General features: G+C 36.6%; 1 protein-coding gene across 4 annotated transcripts in view; it reads right to left on the reverse strand.

The window, feature by feature from the left end:
* LOC105337796 (uncharacterized) overlaps positions 1-22,110 on the reverse strand; it is a 44,212-nt gene that overhangs the window by 15,960 nt on the left and 6,142 nt on the right. For 3 of the 4 annotated variants that reach the window (XM_066071951.1, XM_066071950.1, XM_066071952.1), the window contains exons 3-28: positions 20,636-20,766; positions 20,128-20,254; positions 19,690-19,770; positions 17,684-17,728; positions 15,528-15,623; positions 13,862-13,998; positions 13,354-13,558; positions 12,908-13,019; positions 12,514-12,668; positions 12,206-12,328; positions 11,601-11,776; positions 11,219-11,369; positions 10,598-10,732; positions 9,850-10,010; positions 9,650-9,742; positions 9,024-9,237; positions 8,408-8,518; positions 7,862-7,996; positions 6,676-6,847; positions 6,069-6,229; positions 3,675-3,791; positions 3,127-3,228; positions 2,621-2,719; positions 1,913-2,093; positions 1,370-1,503; positions 172-246 (exon numbers count right to left, since the gene is read on the reverse strand). In XM_066071951.1, the coding sequence (XP_065928023.1) occupies positions 172-246; positions 1,370-1,503; positions 1,913-2,093; positions 2,621-2,719; positions 3,127-3,228; positions 3,675-3,791; positions 6,069-6,229; positions 6,676-6,847; positions 7,862-7,996; positions 8,408-8,518; positions 9,024-9,237; positions 9,650-9,742; positions 9,850-10,010; positions 10,598-10,732; positions 11,219-11,369; positions 11,601-11,776; positions 12,206-12,328; positions 12,514-12,668; positions 12,908-13,019; positions 13,354-13,558; positions 13,862-13,998; positions 15,528-15,623; positions 17,684-17,728; positions 19,690-19,770; positions 20,128-20,254; positions 20,636-20,766 (3,429 nt within the window). Of the gene's footprint in view, positions 1-171; positions 247-1,369; positions 1,504-1,912; positions 2,094-2,620; positions 2,720-3,126; positions 3,229-3,674; positions 3,792-6,068; positions 6,230-6,675; positions 6,848-7,861; positions 7,997-8,407; positions 8,519-9,023; positions 9,238-9,649; positions 9,743-9,849; positions 10,011-10,597; positions 10,733-11,218; positions 11,370-11,600; positions 11,777-12,205; positions 12,329-12,513; positions 12,669-12,907; positions 13,020-13,353; positions 13,559-13,861; positions 13,999-15,527; positions 15,624-17,683; positions 17,729-18,912; positions 18,966-19,689; positions 19,771-20,127; positions 20,255-20,635; positions 20,767-22,110 lie in introns of those variants that run through there. The other variant, XM_066071953.1, reaches the window with a different exon arrangement.

Raw genomic sequence — 22,110 nt, forward strand, 5'->3', positions numbered from 1 at the left:
TTTGGACCTGTAGACAAAAATTCTGCCTAAAAAGGTCATTAATTGAACGAGGAATATTTGCATATGTGAATAAAATATGTGAACAAAAATCAGTATTAACTCTGATACAAATTATGCCTGATTCTGCTCAAGTTTAGCAATAAGAAGAAGACAAGGGAAGACAACTCTTACCTCCTCTGCCAGCAGGAACAGGTAGTTGACGACATAGTCGGGTTTCCCTGCAAACTTGGCCCTCAACACTGGGTCCTGAAATTTATAGTTAATAAACATACATCAAGATTTAAAAATAACATTACTTGACAGAAAACAATGACGATTTAGATGCAAAGATGAATAACAATGAAGAGATAATTAAGATACAATAAAATACATTCACAACTTATTACCTGACAGAACTATCAAATTCCAGACCATGGACTACATTACACCTATACTCAATGTATACACTGACATACTAATTAATTATGTTAATTATTAATTAATTGAATTAATGCATTGTACATTATACAAATATTGACTGGGGTTGAGGGCAACATTGATTATTATTATATTAGCCCCCGAGGGACGAAATATTGCCCGACGCGAAGCAGAGGGCAATATTTTCGTCCCAAGGGGGCTAATATAATCAATGTTGCCCGAAAACACAGTCAACATTTGTTTTGTTATATGAAGAAACAAACCAAAATTTAAGAAAGTAATTGAAACCAGATCGCCGTAATTTTCTCAGCTCAACAAAGAATTTACGAATTCAATTTTGTGCAAAGTTCATTTCCAACATATCCTCAGCATCAAACGGTCACTGTATTCTGCTGCCCGTAAGAATTAACATGTTCTATACCTGATTTTATTTCACAGTAAAACGCAAATCCTTATATCCGTTATGATAGCAAACCGTCGCATTGCGCGTCCGTTGTTTACTTGCCTTGACTGACTGTTTATTATGACGTCACCTTGTTTTGGAGTCGCGAAGACTTATTTACGTCATCGATGACGAATCATCAAATCAGAGGCAATTATTTGAAATAGAGGGAATGTTCTCTAGATATTATTCCTAGCCGGTCAATATCAAAAAAATATTGACCGGTCAATATTTTCCGGACGAGCTAATATTACAATTATTGACTATTTGTCTACATAGAGTTATATAGTGAGAATATACTACTGAATATAACAATAACCTTTATTTTTTTAACGTAGCTAGACAATATAACAAATGAAACAAGTAACACATGCTCTGCATCAACCTTCATGTCCATGTCCATGTATCCATCAAAACAGATGTATCTATTTTTTTCTAAATAAAATGGATATGTTTTTTTGCTGTTTTTCTGACATAACATCAGACTACGACAGCTGTAACAGTTGTTACCTGTGTTGCTATGCCGACGGGGCAGGTGTTGAGGTGACATTTCCTCATCATGGTACAGCCCAGGGTGATGAGTGGAGCGGTGGAGAATCCGTATTCATCAGCTCCCAGCATGGCTGCCACCACCACATCACGACCTAAAAACACCGGAGCACAATCCTTAGCTCTCTATAAACAAACACCCATTACCATTTTGTACTTGTTTACACACAATTATATCATAGCATAGTTTCCTTTTCACATTGTTAGGGTTTGTGTGATCATGTGAAGGAAAAACACAAGTGTACATATACTGTATACAAGGAAATGTTCACCCCCGTTTTATTTTCTCCCCTTTTGCTGCCCATTCACTATCAGACGGCAAATTTAAGACTGAGCGAATTCTATGTCTCAAACAATCTCTCAATAATGATAACTTTTCCGTGCAAATTCAAGACGAGCGTTACTTTTTTAAGGGCGAAAATGACACAGGGCGAAAAAAATCCTGTATATGTTAATTTCGTTTGATTGACATATTGATTGCTGTAGAAGAAACACAAGACTAACCTGATCGGATCTGTCCGTCCGCCTGTAACACGATCCTTGACCTCAGGTCATTCATCACCAAGGTCTGGTGCGTCTCGGATATTCCCAGTTCCCATGGGAGCCCGGCGTTCTTGATCCCAGTCCAGGAGCTGGCCCCAGTCCCTCCATCGTGTCCGGAGATTGTGATATGTTCCGCTTTACCCTGAAACAGAACAGCAAAAACTTACTCAGTACTGGCTGAATAGAAGACGTAGTATACTGTTAATTCTTTATATTACGCGAGTACTTAATTCTGCGATCCCGCTGGTTTGTATCAAATCGCAAGAATATAAAATCACGAACGTTGAATTTTTCTCCTTATTTATCCTTAGTTTTTTAACTCTCAGAAAATAATGGCTAGATTTTAAAATCTGTGAAGGATGCTTCTCGCCATTTTACGCCGATATTAATTCCTTGTGTTTAATTAGGAATTTACAGTATTTTTGGTAAGTATATTGATGGAATTAATGGAGTTTACCTCTAATCTCAACAAATTATCAGTAGCACTACATTTCCTGCATCGTTCATGAAATGAGATATTATTCTATAAGTTATACATTCAAAGTTGTATCCTTACTTGTCAGAAAATTAGTGATTGCCATTAATTCTTTCCCTGATTAAACCAATTGAACAGACAAAACTTCTATAATAATCACTTCTTTCAATGAATTAACCAGACACTATGGCTACCTTGGCAACGCCGGCGGCAATGATTCCGACCCCGGCCTCCGACACTAGCTTGACACTGATCCTGGCGTTGGGATTGGAGCACTTCAGGTCATAGATCAGCTGTAATGGACACAAGGGTACACATAGGTAGTGAAAGCAGATTATTAATTCAAGAACTTGAAATGTAAGAATTGACATTCAATAAATCAAATACAAACTTTAATAGAGTAATTTTTTTTCTATGTACATGGAAATATGAGTCTCATACAAATTTCACGTTAAAATTTGCATTAAGAAATTTCACATGGAGTGATGTCATGTGTCATATGCATTTAACATACTTAGATTGATTTTGTAAAATCTAGCACAAAATGCATTTCATGTGAAATTCATACTTTAAAACAAGTGAGTGCTCTTTTCACGTCATATTGACATGAGGCATCCAATCATGTAATTAGCTGTGTATGGTTAGCACAAACGAGATAATTAGTATTTGATAATGAATCAACACAAACAAGGAGTCTCACCTCTGCCAGGTCCTCTATGGAGTAGATGTCGTGGTGAGGGGGAGGGCTGATCAGCCCCACCCCAGGGATTGAGTGACGCGTCTTAGCTATTTCCTTGGACACCTGAAAACAAGATCTCAGTGACCGTACAACTCATATACTCTAAAGCGTACATCTGGATAATTTAGAAGATTGTAAACATTTTATTTGCAAATTCATTTTTTTTTTTAATTAACTGTTAGATATCATTGTTTGGGTATCATAGATAGATAATAATAGATAGAAGTATTTACATGTAATGGTAATTTATTGTTAAAGCAATGTCTGGCTTTCAAACTTTTCATTCATTTATTTGAATCAGATATATTTAGGTGTACTGTATTTACTCACGGAATATCTTAAACAGCTATGTACATTGTGCAAAATTGTTTCTGCAGTCAAATTTAACAATAAAAAAAACTCCAAAATTTTGGCAAATTGGTCTAAACATGAATTTGTCCAGAACTTTGTCGTTATGTCTGTGTGTGTATGTGGGGAGGGGGTGTCTCCGATATCTGACCCATCCTTACCTTGTGTCCGGGTAGCTCCCCACCCTCCCCGGGCTTGGCCCCCTGAGCCATCTTTATCTGGAGTTCATCAGCATGGGTCAGGTACGAGCTGGTTACTCCGAACCTTCCCGACGCCACCTGGTGGTGAAAAACATGACAACAATCAGCACAATTGCACAGAACCAACACTTAATATTGTGTTCATTGTTAAAAAATATAATGCTCAATTAATGGTGATTCTGATCAAGAGCAATGACATTATAAACTAGAGCAAAGCTCATTGCAAAGCAACGAGTGGGTCTTCCGTTTATGGCGGAAGTAAAGCTGGAAGTTCCCGTAAGAAGCAGAGCTCTTGAACCAATAACAAGAGTAACTAAAATAAAAAGATGAAAAAATCGAATTATTCCTGGTACGACTTAACAAAATCCGAATGATTTTAAGTACGACTTTACAAAACCCTTCCTGATTTCAAGAGCGACTTAACAAAAAAAATCCGAATGTGTTCAAGTACGACTTAACAATTATTTTTGGTACGAGTTAACTTTACTTTGAACATTACACTATTTTTTAAACCAAGGACGCGGAAACAAAATTTCCGGAAAAATCAATTTTTAAACCCCGATATCTCTGTAATGCATTGTCCGATTTTAAAATGGATTTCAGTGTTAGATTCAGCTTGATAAGCTTAATAAAACACATATTCATTTTTGATTTGATCAGAAAATTCATTTTTTCGAAAAATTTGTTTTACTTCCGGTTTCGACCGGAAGTGACGGATTTTTATTTCCAGCCTTATTGCACATGTAAATTGCCAAATTCATAACCACAGAAAATTTCAAGACTCTATCTTATAGCGTTTTTGAGAAATGTCGCGGACAAAATTACTTTTTTTAAAGTTTAAAAATGACGTAACGTCAAAACGGAAGTGACGTTGTTATGGAAACTTTAACATCTTTGAGGCATTATAATTGCACATAATCTCTGAAAGTTTCCTTTAAATAAGTTGAAAACTTTTTGAGTTATGAAGCCGAAAAGGAGTCAGAAAAAAAAGAAAAAGAAAAAAAATAATAATAACTAGATCAAAGCTCGTTGCAAAGCAACGAGTGGGTCTTCCGTTAATATCGGAAGTAAAGCTGGAAGTTCCTGTATGAAGCAGAGCCCTTAAACCAATAACAAGAGTAACTAAAATAAAAAGATGAAAAAAATCGAATTATTCCTGGTACGACTTAACAAAATACGAATGATTTTACGTGCGACTTAACAAAAACCTTTCTGATTTCAAGAACGACTTAACAAAAAAATCCGAATGTGTTCAAGTACGACTTAGTGATTATTTTTGGTACGAGTTAATTTTACTTTGAACATTACGCTATTTTTTAAACCAAGGACGCGGAATCAAAATTTCCGGAAAAATCAATTTTTAACCCCCGATATCTCTGTAATGCATCGTCCGATTTTCAAACGGATTTCAGATTCGTGTTCAGAATAACTAACTCTACAAACCTCGTAACCATTTTAAATTGAAACGAAAAATTCGAAAATTCGAAAATTTTAAAACACTTCCGGTTTAGACCGGAAGTGACGGAAACTAATTTCCAGTCTTATGTCCAAATAAAAACGATCATTGCTTCAACACAGAAAATTCCAAGTCTTTATCTTGGTCCGTTTTTGAAAAACGCCCTGGACAAAATTACTTTTTTAAAATTTAAAAATTGACGTAACGTAAAAACGGAAGTGACGTTGTAGTTGAAAATTTTAAAACTTTGAGGCACAATAATGCTTCATAATCCCTGAAAGTTTCATGTAAATCTGTTGAAAACTTTTTGAGATATTAAGCTTTGAAAAAGTCAGAAAAATAAAGAAAAAGAAAAATAATAATAATGAAAAAGAAACAATAGAATAACAAGAGGGTCTTCCGTTGAAAACGGAAGACCCTAAAAAGAAACCGAAGAATAACAAGAGGGTCTTCCGTTGGAAACGGAAGACCCTAAAAAACTGTCACAGCCAAATATTGATCCACTTGGCATCATTAACTCGTCCAGCTTACCTTGAAATCTACCTTCGTCTCTGAAGGTCATTCACTCTTTAAAAGATTTTGTAATTCTAAAGTGTTGGAAGGAAAATTGAAGAATGGAAAAACATTGCTGAATCATAAACAATTTGCAAATTTTAAAAAAAAAAAATTGAATTTTTTTTTGGGGGGGGGGGGGGATTGGAAGGGGGAGGTGCATGAAAAAATAATTTGTGAGCTTCCAGTTTGGAATTTCTTGAACAAGTTTTAACGAAAGAGAAGTTTGATTCCCCCTTTGTTTTATAAAAATTGAAATGATGAAAAGGTTAGAAATAATTCATGTTTCAGGAGAAGTGGGATAGTTTACTTCCAGTCACTAATTCTTTTCACAAGTTTGTACAGACCTGTTTGATCTTCGATCGCTTGTTGAACTGTGGGTCTTCATTGAGGTATCTGTCTGCGTTTTCCCCTCCCTCTCCTGTGTTGGACTTCCCTCCGATTCTATTCATTGCGATGGCGAGGCTTGTGTGGGCCTCCATGGAGATGCTGCCAAAACTCATTGCACCTGGAATTATAGAAATACAACCTGGTCACACCTGTAAGTAAAAACTCAAATTTAAAACACCTGTCTACAGTCAACAGATATAAAATCTCAAAAATCAGGAGTTTTGTCAAGATTTGCACAGCAAGTTCATGGCACTGTTTGTAAAACCAAAGTCAAATACAAGTTAGAATATAAATCTTCGATAAAGATGAAAGATCTCAATTCCTTAAACTCTTTGAGGCATTAGTGGTGAGATTTTCAAGTTTCAAATCTGAAAAATACCTAAATTTTAGAGATTAATTCACAAGATAAACAAAATGTTATAGACAGTACTATCAAAACTTCCTCAACACTCTTGTTTTTGGTATGTTTAATTAATTAATATAAACTACCTGATAAAATTATTTTCTTTGAAAACAGGAAAATTTATGAGTTTGAGGCTGGACAGAATATTGCTACATAGATACCTGTACAGAAGCGTTTAACGATTTCTGAGGCGGGTTCCACCTCGGCCACGTCGATTGGTCCGTCGCGTGAGGTGAAGTCCAGCTGACCCCGCAGGGAACACTTCATGGCGCTTCTCCAGGCCGACTCTGTGAACTTCCCATACGCAGACTTGTTGTTGTTCTTGGCTGCCTCCTATTGTTATAGACAAGACGATTCCATTAAAAAAATCTTTGTAAAGCTTTAAACAACATTCCAAATGCCCCAGCTTCAACAGGGGCTCTCAAAAAAAAACCAAGCATGTACATTGTACATGTACTTGTTTGAAAATTTCTATTTTCACTCAGTTATCATTGCTGGTTTCAGCTTTTTCATGTTTTCTTTGAGGCTGAAGCCCATATCAAAAAACTATCACCCTTCCCATTGCCTTAAGTTTCAAAGGACTATGTGCGGTGGTCTAATATCTGCCCCCAATTTTAACCAATTTTTAAATAGTGTTGCATAAAAATAAAAACTTCATAAATCATTGTACAATGGATGCCTATCACTTTAATTTTGATTTTAACCACCATTGCTCATCGGCAATTTATCTATGAAGTCAACTTTATGACCTTATTCCCGCAAATTTGCAAACGAATGAAAACATTCTCATTTTTGCTTTAAATTTTGCATTCGGAAGTATAGAGCGCAGGTCTGCTCAAGTAAGATTTAAACATAATTTTTTCTTCAGATAATTATACACATTATACTAAAATATGGTACTTGAGCAAGCCTGCGCTCAATGTTTCCCAGTCGAAAAACCATCGGAAAACACCCATATTTTGCTTCAAAACATCAATTTATCAAAATTAGGCAATATTCATTACGTCATTTCTACATTATGACGTCACTGTGGCGATAACTTTTTGCACCCTTATTTTTAATATGATTCTAACTACCTTCACCCTTATTTTAAAAGCACTTTATAAAACTTTAATTTTGGAGGCAAAAAATGCATAAAACCGCACATAGTCCTTTTATTGAACTTATTAAAATGAATCAGAGAAACACCTATAGATTTTCCGGGTTTCAAGATATTAAAATTAAAGAAAACACCCTTCCCCTCTTAAAATTCAGTAGATAAATAAAAATAGTGAGAGTTCTATTTAGTCTACATAGTCAAGTTTTGATCTATAAGGATAATTACTGTAGACATCTCGGTGTCCCTACCTGTAGGTTGGCCAGGGTGAGGGGGTCATTCATATGCTGCTCACCCCCATCTCTCCAGTGGTACAACCCGGGGTTCATCTCAATGTATTCATCCGTATCTTCCAGTCTGTAAGCCAGTTTGTGCCGGCTCAGTGCCTGTAAATACAGCACCACAGTCAAAGCAAAGCACATGTTGTAATTTTAAATGGAAAATTGACTCAATATATCTACCGGTATGTGAACGTGGTCTAAGCTTAACGAACTTTGCTGCCTAACTTGAACAGCCTAGACCTAGGTCCCCTGACATTTAACACTTGCAGCTTGTTTTTCTTTTACTAATTATAAACTGAACACAATGCTACCCTTAATTAATCCGTGTCCAGTTGACCGGGTACCGATCAGTGGCCATTAATAATACTTAACCATTAAATTAATAATTGATTATTGTACGCGATGCTGATGGAATTTACAGTGGAAGATTATTGTACAAATAAAATGCATAACGAATTGATCATCGAGTGTTTAAAAGTTGACAGATGTTACCGTGTTGACATATCAATGCATTACCTCTGTGGCCAGCTCTCTGAAGGTCACTCCCCCAATCCTGGAGGCCGTCCCCCTGAAGCACATGTTGACCACCTCGTTATGGAGACCCAGGGCCTCAAAAATCTGGGCTCCCTAAAAATAGAAATCAGACCAGCCATTTTAAGATCTGCGACCTGTATAAATAGAAACCAGAGAGGTCATTACAAGATCTCAGCCCCTGACAAAACAGAAACCTTATCAGTCATAACTAGATCTTGGCCTCCTAAAAAAATTAATTAAACTGTAGTTGTAACATTATAGGCTCTCTCTTAACAAACTTCTGATATACTGTAAATTTCTTGTATTACGCAAGTACTTAATTCCGCGATCTCATTATTTCCAATCAAATCGTGACAATATAAATCGCGAACACTGAACTTTTATCCTTTTTTCTAGTAGTTTTTAACCTTAGCAAAAATAGCGAGATTTTAAAATCTGTGAAGGGTACTTCTTGCCATTTTACACAGATATTAATTCCACCCGCTTAATTAGGAATATACAGTATTCCAGAGTACGATATTAATAAATACAAGATAGTGAATTAATAACTAACTCTAACCCTGGGATTAATTCAAAATGACCTTGACCCCTGACCTACCTTGTAGCTGTGTAGTGTGGAGATTCCCATTTTGGCCATGACCTTGGAGATTCCGCGGGCACAGGCGGCCTGGTAGCTGTCAAAGACCTCGTCATCGGACAGTGGGGGGTCTAGTAGCCCTGCCCCTCGGAGACGAGAGATGGTCTCGTAGACCAGGTAGGGACAGATGGCGTCAACACCGTAACCCAGCAGGGTGCAGATGTGATGGACCTCTCTATAGAGAAGACAATGTCAAAACTCCTCAACAACATGGAACAATTTACACTATTAGGATCTCTCTACAGAAAGAAGATTATTTCATACACAAATGAAGCTTAGATTTACTGTAGATAATGAACAATCTGCATCATAAGGATCTATAGTCCCAAGTATTTTTTATAACACACAATAAATTATCCTAAAAGAATCTTAAGTCACTGTTAGATCTCTCAATGCCCTAGATTAGTATTAAATTGATCATAGCAATCTACATAGATTGCAAGAACGAAGTTTGGTTAGCAGAGCAGCACAAATGTGTTGTACATTTGGGGAATAAAAGCCAGCTCTGATTAACAGACCTCTGTTTTCTGTCACCTATATTAGTTTTAAAATTCATGTCAGTTAATAATAAGATCTCAATCACTGACCTGGCCTCTCCAGTCTCCAAGATGATGCCCACCTTGAGGCGGAGCTTTTGTTCTATCAAGTGATGATGGACAGCGCCCCCTGCCAGCAAAGACCTGACAAAATACAGATCAATGTATCATATGCTTATGTAAAATATTTACAGACCATTGACAAAAGTTTGCTTAGAGATTCCATTCCAATAATTTCCTGCCCTACTCACGGTATGGGTACGTTGTTGGCGCCCACACTGCGGTCCGACAGGATGATGAGTTGGTAGCCCTGATTGGCTGCCTCAGCCGCCTGCTGACACACGCTCTGTAGGGCGGGGACCAGTCCGTCCTCCCCGGCGTCCAGTGGAAAGACGATGTCAATCACCTTACTCTGTAAGATCACAGCACAGGGTGTAAGTACTAAATGATTTCACAATGACTACACAATGGATGTGTTCATACAGAATGTACAGTAAACCTTGGTTATTTAGAGAAGCACCAGCAAGTCTTATTTCCCTTGCTCTGTAAGATCCTTCACAGTGTGTTTAAGGAAAGGAATACGCAGAGGAGGTGGAAATATAGAAATTCAATGGACTTTTTATAAGTATTTTGTACCTCAGTTTATACAGTTTTATAATTATAAGCCTCAGAAACATTACTAAGATTTGCAGCAGGTAACCATGTACATGAACATTTCTGCATACATTTACAAACTCTCCCAGTATTTCTGCATACATTTACAAACCCTCCCAGTATTTCTGCAAACATTTACAAACCCTCCCAGTATTTCTGCAAACATTTACAAACCCTCCCAGTATTTCTGCATACATTTACAAACCCTCCCAGTATTTCTGCAAACATTTACAAACCCTCCCAGTATTTCTGCATACATTTAAAAGCCCTCCCAGTATATCACCCAGGAATGAAATGCTTGTCCTAAGACAAGATATTGTGTGGTAGCTATGACCTCTGACTGACCTTCCAGCCACGGTGATTGACGACCTTGAGAGCCTGGAGGTCGGTCAGTGACAGGAGGGGCTGCTCCAGCCACAGGCGCTGACACTGTGCCTCACTGGGCTCCAGGATGTTGGCCTCGGGACCCACCGGGCATGCCTGTCAATCAAACAAAAGGATTCAGTTAACGTGTTAAAGTCATTAGACATACTTGTTCCTGTCAATTGAACAAGAGTAATAATCAATGTAAATAATATTACAAAATCAGCCTGTCAATCAAACAAGTTACAATGTATGAACAAATTGGTCCAGTAACAAGGTACACGTCATAGAGAGTGTCTATAAAACAAACGCCAAGTTACAGTTGAACTTCATACATATATAGGATACTGTGTTTTTGCCCTACAATAATATTAAACAATAATGAAAAGTGGCTACTTCATACTGAAATGCTGCATTTTCAGATATTGTAGCTGCAGTCAGTGTGAGAAATAGTTGACTATTACATGCGTCATATAAAACAGTATCTCTTGGATCATGAAGAGATTCAGCCACAGTATTTCTTACAAGGAGGTAAACGGATAGATGAGGAGACAGAATTAACGAACGCAAATTGATGTGAACTCCCTAGAGTCCCTGACTTACCAGTGACATAACGATCTTCTCCCTGAAGGGATCGATCGGGGGGTTGGTCACCTGGGCGAAGCACTGCTTGAAGTAGTCAAAGATGAGGGGGTTATACCTTGACAGACAGGCAAGTGGGGCGTCGTTACCCATAGATCCCAGCGCTTCCTTCCTGTAGTAAAAAAGAGGGAGAGCAATGAATATCTATAATGTAATAATGATAATGACTCAGAGATAATGCTTTTATTCAATGTGTACATTGTACAAAGTGTTTATTTACAACATTCTACAATTATCTTGTTGCCCATTGACGGCCCTAAATTGGTCAATAACTTCAACTGAATATAGATTCCTCGCGAAGGAACAAACAAAAACTTGTTCCCGTTACGTGTGGTTCCCCTACCTCTCTTTGACCATCGGCAGTACCAGCATGTTGATTATCTCCATGGTGTAGCCAAACAATGGAATTCTGGGATCTTTCAGCAGCCAACCGTCGTGCCTGATCTCTCGTAGCTCGTAGGTGGGCGGGGCTAGGGAGGCGGGGTCACATGACTTCTTAATCTCTTCCAGGGACATCGTCTACATCAAGAAAGTCAACAATAGAAATTGGAGGAAAAACTGAATGGAAACAAATAAACAGTATCTCATAATGCATGCTACATTTTCAGACATCATTGTCCAACAGTTTCATTCTCACTGAGAAACATCTCTTTGTTATTGATTTGCAGTTCACTCAGTATATTTAGTTCATGCTAAATGCATTAATTTGCATTTGTTTCCACACAATTTTGACAACCTACTTTGACTGACACAAAACTTCCCTCCCAAATTATCATATATTGGTTTACACATTTCTTTAAAGTTTGTTACAGATATGCAAACCTTTAGAATTTCCTCTATCAATAAGCGATAGTTTTGTTCAGACAATACACCATATACATGTAAACCAATGCTTTACAATATACAGTTTGTTGTACAACTCCATTCTTAGTTCTCTGACTTATTTACCTGTTCCTGGAGCCACTTAGCGACCGGTCGGAGCCCCGCCAGGTGGTTCTTAATCACATCATCACGCATGAACGACTTGGACTCTGTATCCACCAGCAACATCCTCCCAGGCTTCAGTCGACCCTAAAAACAAAAACAGCAAAACAATCAACTAGAATTCACATCTTTGTATGGAACTCAAAGTACCAATAAAAGAAGATTAGCAATTTTAAAGACGTCAATTATCAAATTAAAATTCAGTATAATAGATATGAAAGAAATAATTATGTGTGGCCTTGACATCACCCGACCCCCTCCCGCCCACTCACCTTCTGTACGACATCAGCGCTGGGAAGGTCAATCACGCCGACCTCGCTGGCCATGTACATCACGTTGTCCTTTGTGACATAGAATCGTGAAGGTCGCAGCCCATTCCTGTCCAAGATGGCTCCCACATACCGTCCGTCACAGAATGTCAGAAGGGCTAATCAACAAATTACAGGTATATCATATATGTGCAAATACATTTACATTGTACATGACTCACCAACTACAAAGCAACTCTAATTTTGTTCAGTAGAAAATTCATTGAAAACATCAACTGAAACATTCAATATGTTCCTATCTTATAATACGTAAATCTCAGAGATAGGAGATTTAAAAACTTAATGACATGATTAATTCAGGTGTAAAATACAGGTAAAACACAGGTATCCAATCTACCTGGTCCATCCCAGGGTTCCATGGCGAATGCACTCCACCGGTAGAAGGCTTTCTTCTCCGCCGACATATTTTTGTCGTTCTGCCACGCCTCTGGAACCATGGTCATAATTGCCTGTTAATACAATATTGACAGTTAATCAACAATCACTACTACAACCATCAATTGCCAGTTAATTTTCCTTTATAGAAATTTTTTAAGACATAAAAGTAAAATGTCTACATGATCAATACATAAATTTATCATAAATCTTTTCATGTATTACAGAACTTGCGTGAATTTCATGGAAAGTGAATTTCCCATTTCAATGCATATTAATCAGATATAATTTTCTGAATATGTTGCTCTGAATCAAAGTACTAAAAGGTACTGAAATCCAGGCTCTTGATGGTTTTGATCTCCCTTTAATTATATGTTGCCATTACAGTAGCCCCACCCCTCTGCGTACCTCTGGGAGTTCTCTCCCCCCGGCCATGCACAAGAACTCCAGGGCGTTGTCCACACAGCCTGAGTCAGTCATCCCCTCCTCTACCACTGGGTACAGCTTCTTTAACTGGTCCCCGTAAACCTGGCTGTGCATCACGCCCTCCCGAGCACGCATCAGGTTTACATTACCCCTCAATGTGTTGATTTCTCCATTGTGGGCCAGGACCCTGTTTAAAGCATCATCATAAATCAAATACAGTGAACAGAAAGCCAAAACATGGCCATTCAGAAGTTAATTCTCTTTAAAACTTTTCATGGTCAAGAGTTGAAATTTTACATTGAATCTCCAAAAGTTAGTGAAAATTTGATCAATTTTGATTGCAACAAATGAAAAGTGATGATTCAGAGCAGTATAATTTTTGAGCTTGTGCCAGCTAGATCCCAATGGTATATTTGTACAAAAAAAATGCATGGAAATTGATGGAGATATTTTGTAGACCCATTTATGTATTTCTATGTGTGACCCTGACCTTTTGGGGTGGGCGCGCTCCCAGCTGGGGAAGGTGTTGGTGGAGAAGCGACTGTGGATCAGGGAGATGTGCGTCTCGTACTCCGGGTTCTCCAGATCCAGGAAGTACTTCCACAGCTGCCGTGGATTCAGCTGGCCCTGAAACCAGACAACAGAGTTATCTCTCTTTATTTGGACTGGAATTAGACAGAGAAATCTCTCTCTATCTAAGATAAATCAAACACCAATTATTTTGTGGTTTGAATTGAAGTCATCAATTTTGCACGATATTTGACAATTTTAGAAAAATATGAAAATAACTCTTTTTTAGATAACATAGAATATTAGTCAAGAAATTCATCATGAATGAACTTGAGAATTTAGCTTTTAAATTTCATTTTAATATCAATATTTATAACAAACACTTGTTGCCAAACATAGCCTGGAGTAAACTTGAACCAATATACCAGGTACATATGATTAGGAAACCCAAGGATTTATTTCCTTATAACTCACGTTGTATGATCAGGTATTAATATACAAGTAAGCCAGGAAGCTTAATAAATCCTGTTAATGAAACATTTTAATTACCTCCCCTTGATGGAGCTCTTTTGTAATTAAAAAAAAATATGCTACTAACACACAAATTACATAATTTAAGGTGTAAAAGCTCTCTACAATAAATAGCGAGGTTTAGTGGTCTGAGGAGAGCAAACATTGAAATCAATGTTTTCTGTACACACTGTTTCCTCTTTATTAAAACCATGGCAGGGTCTGAAGTTGTACAACAATAAACCGTATCAGGAGCTTGCAATAAAAAACACCAACAGAAAGGGAAATCAATACGAGAAAATGTTTCTATCAAACAAGTGTGGACTGAATTCTCTACATCTGAATAATTGAACTTGTGTGTTTTGTCAGCAATCACCTGTATACAACCAAAGAAAACTCCCAGGTGCTTTCATGTTACCAGTGTAAAGATAAGTTTGATAAATTGATCATGGCGTAACAACTTTTCTAACACTGTGCATTTATTAAACACAATGGTCTTGGCTTCAGAATGCCAGTAATGATGTTGGATTTCCTCAATGTAAACATTGACCTATTGGACTTTAACCTTCAACAATCAAAAGTTGGTATGGGGAAGGGGGGTGGTTATACAAAATTCTGACAAATCACTGCAGGACCCCTGCTTGGGCTGCCTGAATTGGCAGGAATCCAAATCCAGGGCCAATGGTATTGTGTGCACTTTGTCAACTCCTGTTACACAGGACATTAACGTGACAAAAATTTCCCCATGTTCACGCAGCACTTCCATGCTTGAAATCGTTTCTCACGGATGAGTGGTGTGGAAAAAGAGACACACCAAAACACATGCACCTAGACTCAATATGCAAAATCAGCAAATTCTATCGTCAGATTTTAATGACTTTTTAATAATCATTTCTGACTTGAACAACCCTAGGCCCAGCTGATTTCTCTTTAAATTTCCACTCTGATAATTTAATCACTTACCTATCAAACTCTGAAATCAACATCTACCCATTTAAATGAAGTTCTCTTTTTAAAACCAAGAACTGGGTTTTTGCAATAATTTATTCCTTTAACTTGAGGGCTTTGATCAAAACAACTCTGCCATTAAAACAAGCTATTCTCCCTGGTTTTACCCACCCCCCATCCATACAAACCTTGTATACAATGGTTTCTGTTGACAAAGTACTGATATAGTATCGGAGATTCTTCTTGGGGATATTATGGGAACTGAACTTCCTCAAAAGGTACACCTAAAATTCAACAAAAATACATGTACCGTAAAGCAAATCAATTCCAATTGGTACCTACATACAAGTCAATAATACAGCTAAAAATCAACAAATCAAATAAATAGTTTAAATAAATCAAATCAGCAATCATAAACCTAGAAATTTATTCCATACCGGTTAAGTTCATTTCAGATTTTTTTTTTTTTTGGAGAAATATCAACACACTGTTATTCTTGTAAACTTATGATTAGTAAGACATTAGAATCATTAATGGTATATTTCTTTCTTCCAGTTATGAATCGTTTTTTATTTGTAAGGATTTTAAATTAAATCTGATGAAAAATTTGGCCTTATTCTAAATGAGCTTTAGTTAATGAAAAACCTTTGTACTGTTGCTGATGTTTATTGATTATTAAACAAAAAGAAAACAGAGATGGAGAGAGGAGACAACCTTGACATTTCGTATACCGTATTTTTCGGGGCATATGCCGATGTGGGGCATAGGCCGAATTGCTCATTTTCAGACAAAATTCAGGAAAAATCCATAGACTAGCCGAATTGGGGGATAGGCCGATTTTCAATCGATGATTACTATGGTGAAAGTATGACCGCTGCATGATGAAGGAATTTTAGTTGTCGTATTAAGTATATACTTTCAGAATATCGATGTAGAAAGTCAAAAGAGTAATTCAAGTTATTAAATTTGCTTAACATATATATTTTAAACATTTAAAAAAAATATAATTGTGTTTTGTGGCTGTTTGGTCTCTTCCGTATTTGTCGGTATATATCGTTAGGTATCGTTATTTTACATAATGTAAATTTAATTGCAACACCGACCTCCGTGGTACTGTCTGATAGAACTAAGTATGATATTTTACCAAACCTTTTATATTTTATTAAAACCTTACTGCTCAATTTCATTTAATCAAGTAATACTTTGAAAGCTACTTGTAGATCGGGGTATGGCGTCCATTAGCTCAACACGTGGTTTCATATTCAAATAGAGTTATCCCCCGTAATAGCATGAATGAGAAAACGAAATACCACACATAAAATATTTAATTTGTGTTCTTTTCCATTAATAAATTAAAAAGTGACTTGCCGTTATGCAAAGAAGTTGTAATGTTAAAAACACAATTAATGCGGTGAGGTGTAAGGGTGTACACTACGTGTCCCCAGGCTGTGTTTGAGTCACGGGTTTCACACCTTTGTATATACACACGACACCAGAATACCGTTATTTCATCCAACAGAAAATTAACTGTAAAAACACAAAGTATTGATTTATTCTGCACCCAAGACCAGTGATTCCCACGAACGCAGACAAGAGGAAATTCACAAAAGTTCCGTCATATTTCATTCTACCCGGTTTCGGGGTTTTTTTTGTACTACGCATTAATAGTTTCCAGGGTTCATACGTGAACGTGGGGGAAAAAATTCTTTTGATTGGGGTTGTAAAGAAATACCTCGTACTGTACATTTTATTACTCGCAATGTCATTACAAAAATTATTAACGGGACAACTATCAGAGACGTATATACTAACGGGCTCTGTTATATCTATGTATCTGCAACTATCGAACAATAGTTCAAACGGACGAAGAAAAAAAACAACCCTGATGATAAACTGCTAAAAACAGTGGATTTTAAATTTGACTGTTTAATTTTTTCAACTTTGAGCTTTGAGCCTATGACAAGCCGATCCCGAGGGATAAGCCGATGCTCGCGCATTGGAGCAAAAAAATACCGGCCTATGCCCCGAAAAATACGGTACTTGTAACCTTGACATTTGGTATACTTGTGACCTTGACAACAGTTTACGTAAGTCTTACCCATCAGAAAAACAAACAACATACTACTAAAATTTAGTTTAAATCAAATTTAACTACAGTTATTGCACATAAATAACAAAAACAAATGAAAGGTATGAATCAGACTAGGTGAGCATTTCGTGCAACATTTGCAAACAAAAGCACACACACTTGTATGAAAGAGATGACTAAACACAGTTACACGACACTCATTGCAGATATGAATGACAACAAACGCTCCAGAGACCCCGTCAATGATGCCCTTACCTTGCGCTGGAATTCCGCTAGATCACTGCTTCCTGTCACAAACACCTAAAAATAGAAACAGTGATGTCACTGGACCAGCCTGCTGAGTTATGAGGTCATGTGATACATGTCATTTACATGCGGAGCACACAAGAAGCATTATTTTATGTGTGATATTGTAACATGATGCTCTTTGAATGAACGCAGAAAAAAATCATATATATCAGTTTTACAAGCTAACACAGAATATTTAAAATGTGTACATGTTTAATTACAAAATAATAAATAAATTGGTTGCGATACTGTTTTTTCAACAATTCTAAACCAAAGAATGACATTACATGTTTAGCTACATATGTGTATTTTATTATAGACTGAGCACATCAAAAATTGTCTCTTAGATATGTGTGATGAAGTGCAGTTGTAAATAGACATCACAGTTCCTGTTTATACAGAGTTATCTTTCTTTAAGACAAAACACATAAAGATTTTCTGTGCAATGTAAAATTTAACTTTCGTTTGCTGTAAAAGATATCTCGCCACAATTCAACACTGAAAAAACAGGTCCCACCAAGCCTGCTTACTGGGATCAGCTACTGGAACTTGTTATAAATCCCCGTTTGTGAATTGAGTGTGGTTCCCTTTTATGACCTTGACCTTCTATGACCTCTACTTTTTGTCCCAAGGTTCAATATTCTGTTTACTTGAACCATGTTTTGTTAAAATAAACTTATAAATATTGTTCGATCCGCCCATTTTTTGGTAAATTTACTTCGATAAACAAAAATTAATACGCTGAATAGCTTATTCAAACAAGCTTGACCATATTTTATAACATTAAAAGTGAAGCTACATGCAGTCATCAAAATTTGTTTTTACTTTCATGAACATTACATTTTAAGGCCTTTAATATAAAAGGTTACTGTTTATGAAGAAAATATCATTGCACTATTCTTATTTTCTAGTTGTCATTATTTTGTATATCGAGCAATTAGTTTTCAGTGTTGCATTGTGGGATGTGTCTCGTTTACAACTAAAGGAATAAGAACAGATGATACACCAACCAACCTAGGCGACCGATCGAATTGAGGCCGGACAAAAGGGCTCAATTCTCGGGCCCGCTAACATTCTCGCTAGCCGACTTCATCAAAGGGACGCAACCCTGGAAAAACAGGCCAAAAGTGAACCAGCCAACAGCTAGTTCCCGACACACTGATAATATAACATGTCCTTGTAACAATATGATTTACCTGGACACAAAACCATTTTGAATGAGGCATTATGGGAACAATATTTCTTTTGCCTAGAATATAAACATTGGTTAAAGCATATCATGATGTTTTGCCTTTCTTAGAACTAATCAGAAATACAAAAAGTTAAAATACATTAATTCTCTCTGAGTAAAGTGTGGGAGAAGATAAAATCAACAGATACTGAGAAGTATAAATCATACAGTAACTAAACTTTACATACATATAATTCATTACAACAAAATTTGGACTTCTTTTAGAACAATACTGAATCTTTATAACAAAGACCAAGCTGTGCATAAAGTGCCAGCCAACATGCTGATGTTCTGTTTATAAATCAACTGAGTAACTGTTGTAGAATCAGACCGAGACATGCACACAGAGATGTAAGAAAAGTTTCAGGTGTTTGAGCCCCCCCCCCCCAAATATTATAAATTCTTCAGCAAAAATAATACTTTCAAAATTTATTTTAACAAGGACTTTTATATCACACTTTGGCTGAAACCCACGACAATTGACACTTCATATTCAGTTTCAGCTGTAGTGGGTTTCTGAGGGATTCAGATAATCACAAATGAGTCTAGTTTACTCAATGTTGATGAGTGGTTGTGAGCACCAGACTCTGGGAGTTCTACGTCCCTATCTCTGTATTCACGTCCAGCCTGACTCTGCCCCTAACACAAAGGGAGGGTCAAGTTTTCATGTTTTTATGGTTATGATAAAATTTATACAGTGGTCACAAAATCCCCAACACTCCCCCTGGAGTTGGATATTTACCTGCAAAATGGCTGGCTCAGTTGTCATGGCAACACGTCCAATCTGGGTGCTGTCAACTGGAACATTTCTCCAGGCAATCACCTATGAAAATCAAAGTTTCTTTTAAGTAGAAATTGACTTTTCTCAGCACTTTTTACTCGTTCTCGTTACTATGGTCAGCGTGACCTTGAACCATAAGTAGGCATCATATCTTAATTTGTTTCTATTAAGTATGTAACAATTAATCTTTACTGCTTAAATTTCCATGTGAATCATGCTGTCATCTTACATAACACTGATCAATAATCAAATTTAAATACCTAAACAAATTTAAATTTTGTACAATTAACTTGGCCATTGCATGTAAATTCTATCTGAACTTTATTTTTTTCAAGTTATTTTTGTGAACAATGACCTTTGACCTTCACCTGTTATCCCTGACCTCTGTATGACCTTTACCTTGATCTGGAAGTCCTCTGCCATCTGAGTGAAGACGGCCCTGACCTCTTCCACCTGGGTTTTGTCGACAAACATCATTCCTGTGGCGTACTGGCCTGGCTCTGGTAGATCGATTCCCTGGTCCGCTCTACAAAACATCAAGTACATCTCTAGAGATGGAACTATATTATTTCATGGTGACATATGATGTAGATGCTGATCTAAAGATTGGACATCTGATATTCACAAATTTTTAACTTTAATCTAATAAAATAACCTGAAGTTCATGACGCAGACAAACATGTTGTAAGGTATGGCATAGAGAATGCACTCACACAATGTAACATGCAGTCATTCTATAACATCAAATGTTCTTTTTAAGTTTTTTGTTTTACTTAATTCATGATACTTGTACATCTTGTATGGGATTCTGACTGATTGAAATTTTGACCTCAGTCTGTAATTCCTTCATGATTCTGAGGCCTGGTAATACAAAATATTACAATATTTTGTGAACGATTGCACTTACTTCATGATGCGGGCATACATGTTGTGGGGGATTGCGGTCAGGACCCCTGCCCCGTCCCCCGAGTCATTGTCACACCCACAGGCCCCGCGGTGCTCCATCCGAATCAACATGGTCTCAGAGTCTCGTAGCACCTATAATAAACCACATGTAATGATAATGTAATCACAATAAGTTAATCAACATAACGCAATCAACATGATGTAATCCACATGGTCTCAGTCTCGAAGCACCTGTAAAAAACAGCATGTGTTGATAGTGTAATCACCATAGAGTAATCAACATAATGCAATCAACATAATGTAATCAACATTGTCTCTGTGCACCTGTAATAAACAACATGTAATGATAGTGAAATCCCCATAAAGTAATGAACATAATGTAATCAACATTGTCTCTAGGCACCTGTTATAAACAAAATATAATGATTATCTTATCGACACAATGTAAAAAACATAATGTAATCAACATAATATAATCAACATTGTATTTGTGCACCTGTATTAAAGAAAATGTAATGATTATGTAATAACATAATGTAATCAGAGTTGTATCTGAGCACTGTAATCATTGACAAATGATAATATCAATCTAAATATGGTGTAATCAACCCATGGATGTTTATCATTGAAATGATATCAATAACTGTTACAATTCTTACCATTCTGTATCAAATCATGGGAAATGTAATCCTAATACCTATATTTAGTTTGAATTCATTTTAAATAGGAGGTCTAACCCTTAAAAGCTTATTTGTTGTCATTTTAGGAGGGACTGTGGGCTTTCTAGATTTTTTACAGGTCACAAATGGACAAAACTCTGAGATTTGTTGCTTATTTCCTTCATATTTCATATAAAATGACAGTTTAAAAGTTTACATGATTTTTCAGTGCATGTGTCCACATTTAATGCCCTGATACATCCAATCAACCAATTTGAAAGCTATTGTTATTATCATTGACAGAACATATCTTTAATTTCATAAACCTGTAGGCACCTTTCAATCACTTGCATTAACATGCCTTAAGATGACTCTGAATTCATTTCAAGGTCTGCTAATAAATTATGACAATGTAATATCTTTAATGTAATCAGTAATGATGGTCATCTTGGAAATTAAATCTAATCCCCGAACTCTTCATATTAAAAATATTCTCTTTTATTTTAATATGGTATTTCTCAGACTTCGTTCTCGGTCGATATACTCTCATCAGGTCTATAAAACCGTTTGTTATACTTTGATGTTAAATACTGAAATCTGATTGGTTAAGACGCAGTTAATAATATTTACTATTACCCTCAGCATTAGCAACGCACTTGGCAACGGGTAACATTAAAAAATGTTACATGCGCGAAAATTATGCGCGTACGGTTCGCTGTAGAATTTACGTTATTCCTATATAAAAGCAGTAAAATTTTCTTAAAAATTTTAAAAAAGACATTCAGTATAACAAAATAAATAGTGCCTGTTTGGGAGG

Source organism: Magallana gigas, chromosome 9 (assembly GCF_963853765.1).
Source record: "Magallana gigas chromosome 9, xbMagGiga1.1, whole genome shotgun sequence".
In the NCBI taxonomy this organism is placed as follows: Eukaryota; Metazoa; Mollusca; class Bivalvia; order Ostreida; family Ostreidae; genus Magallana; species Magallana gigas.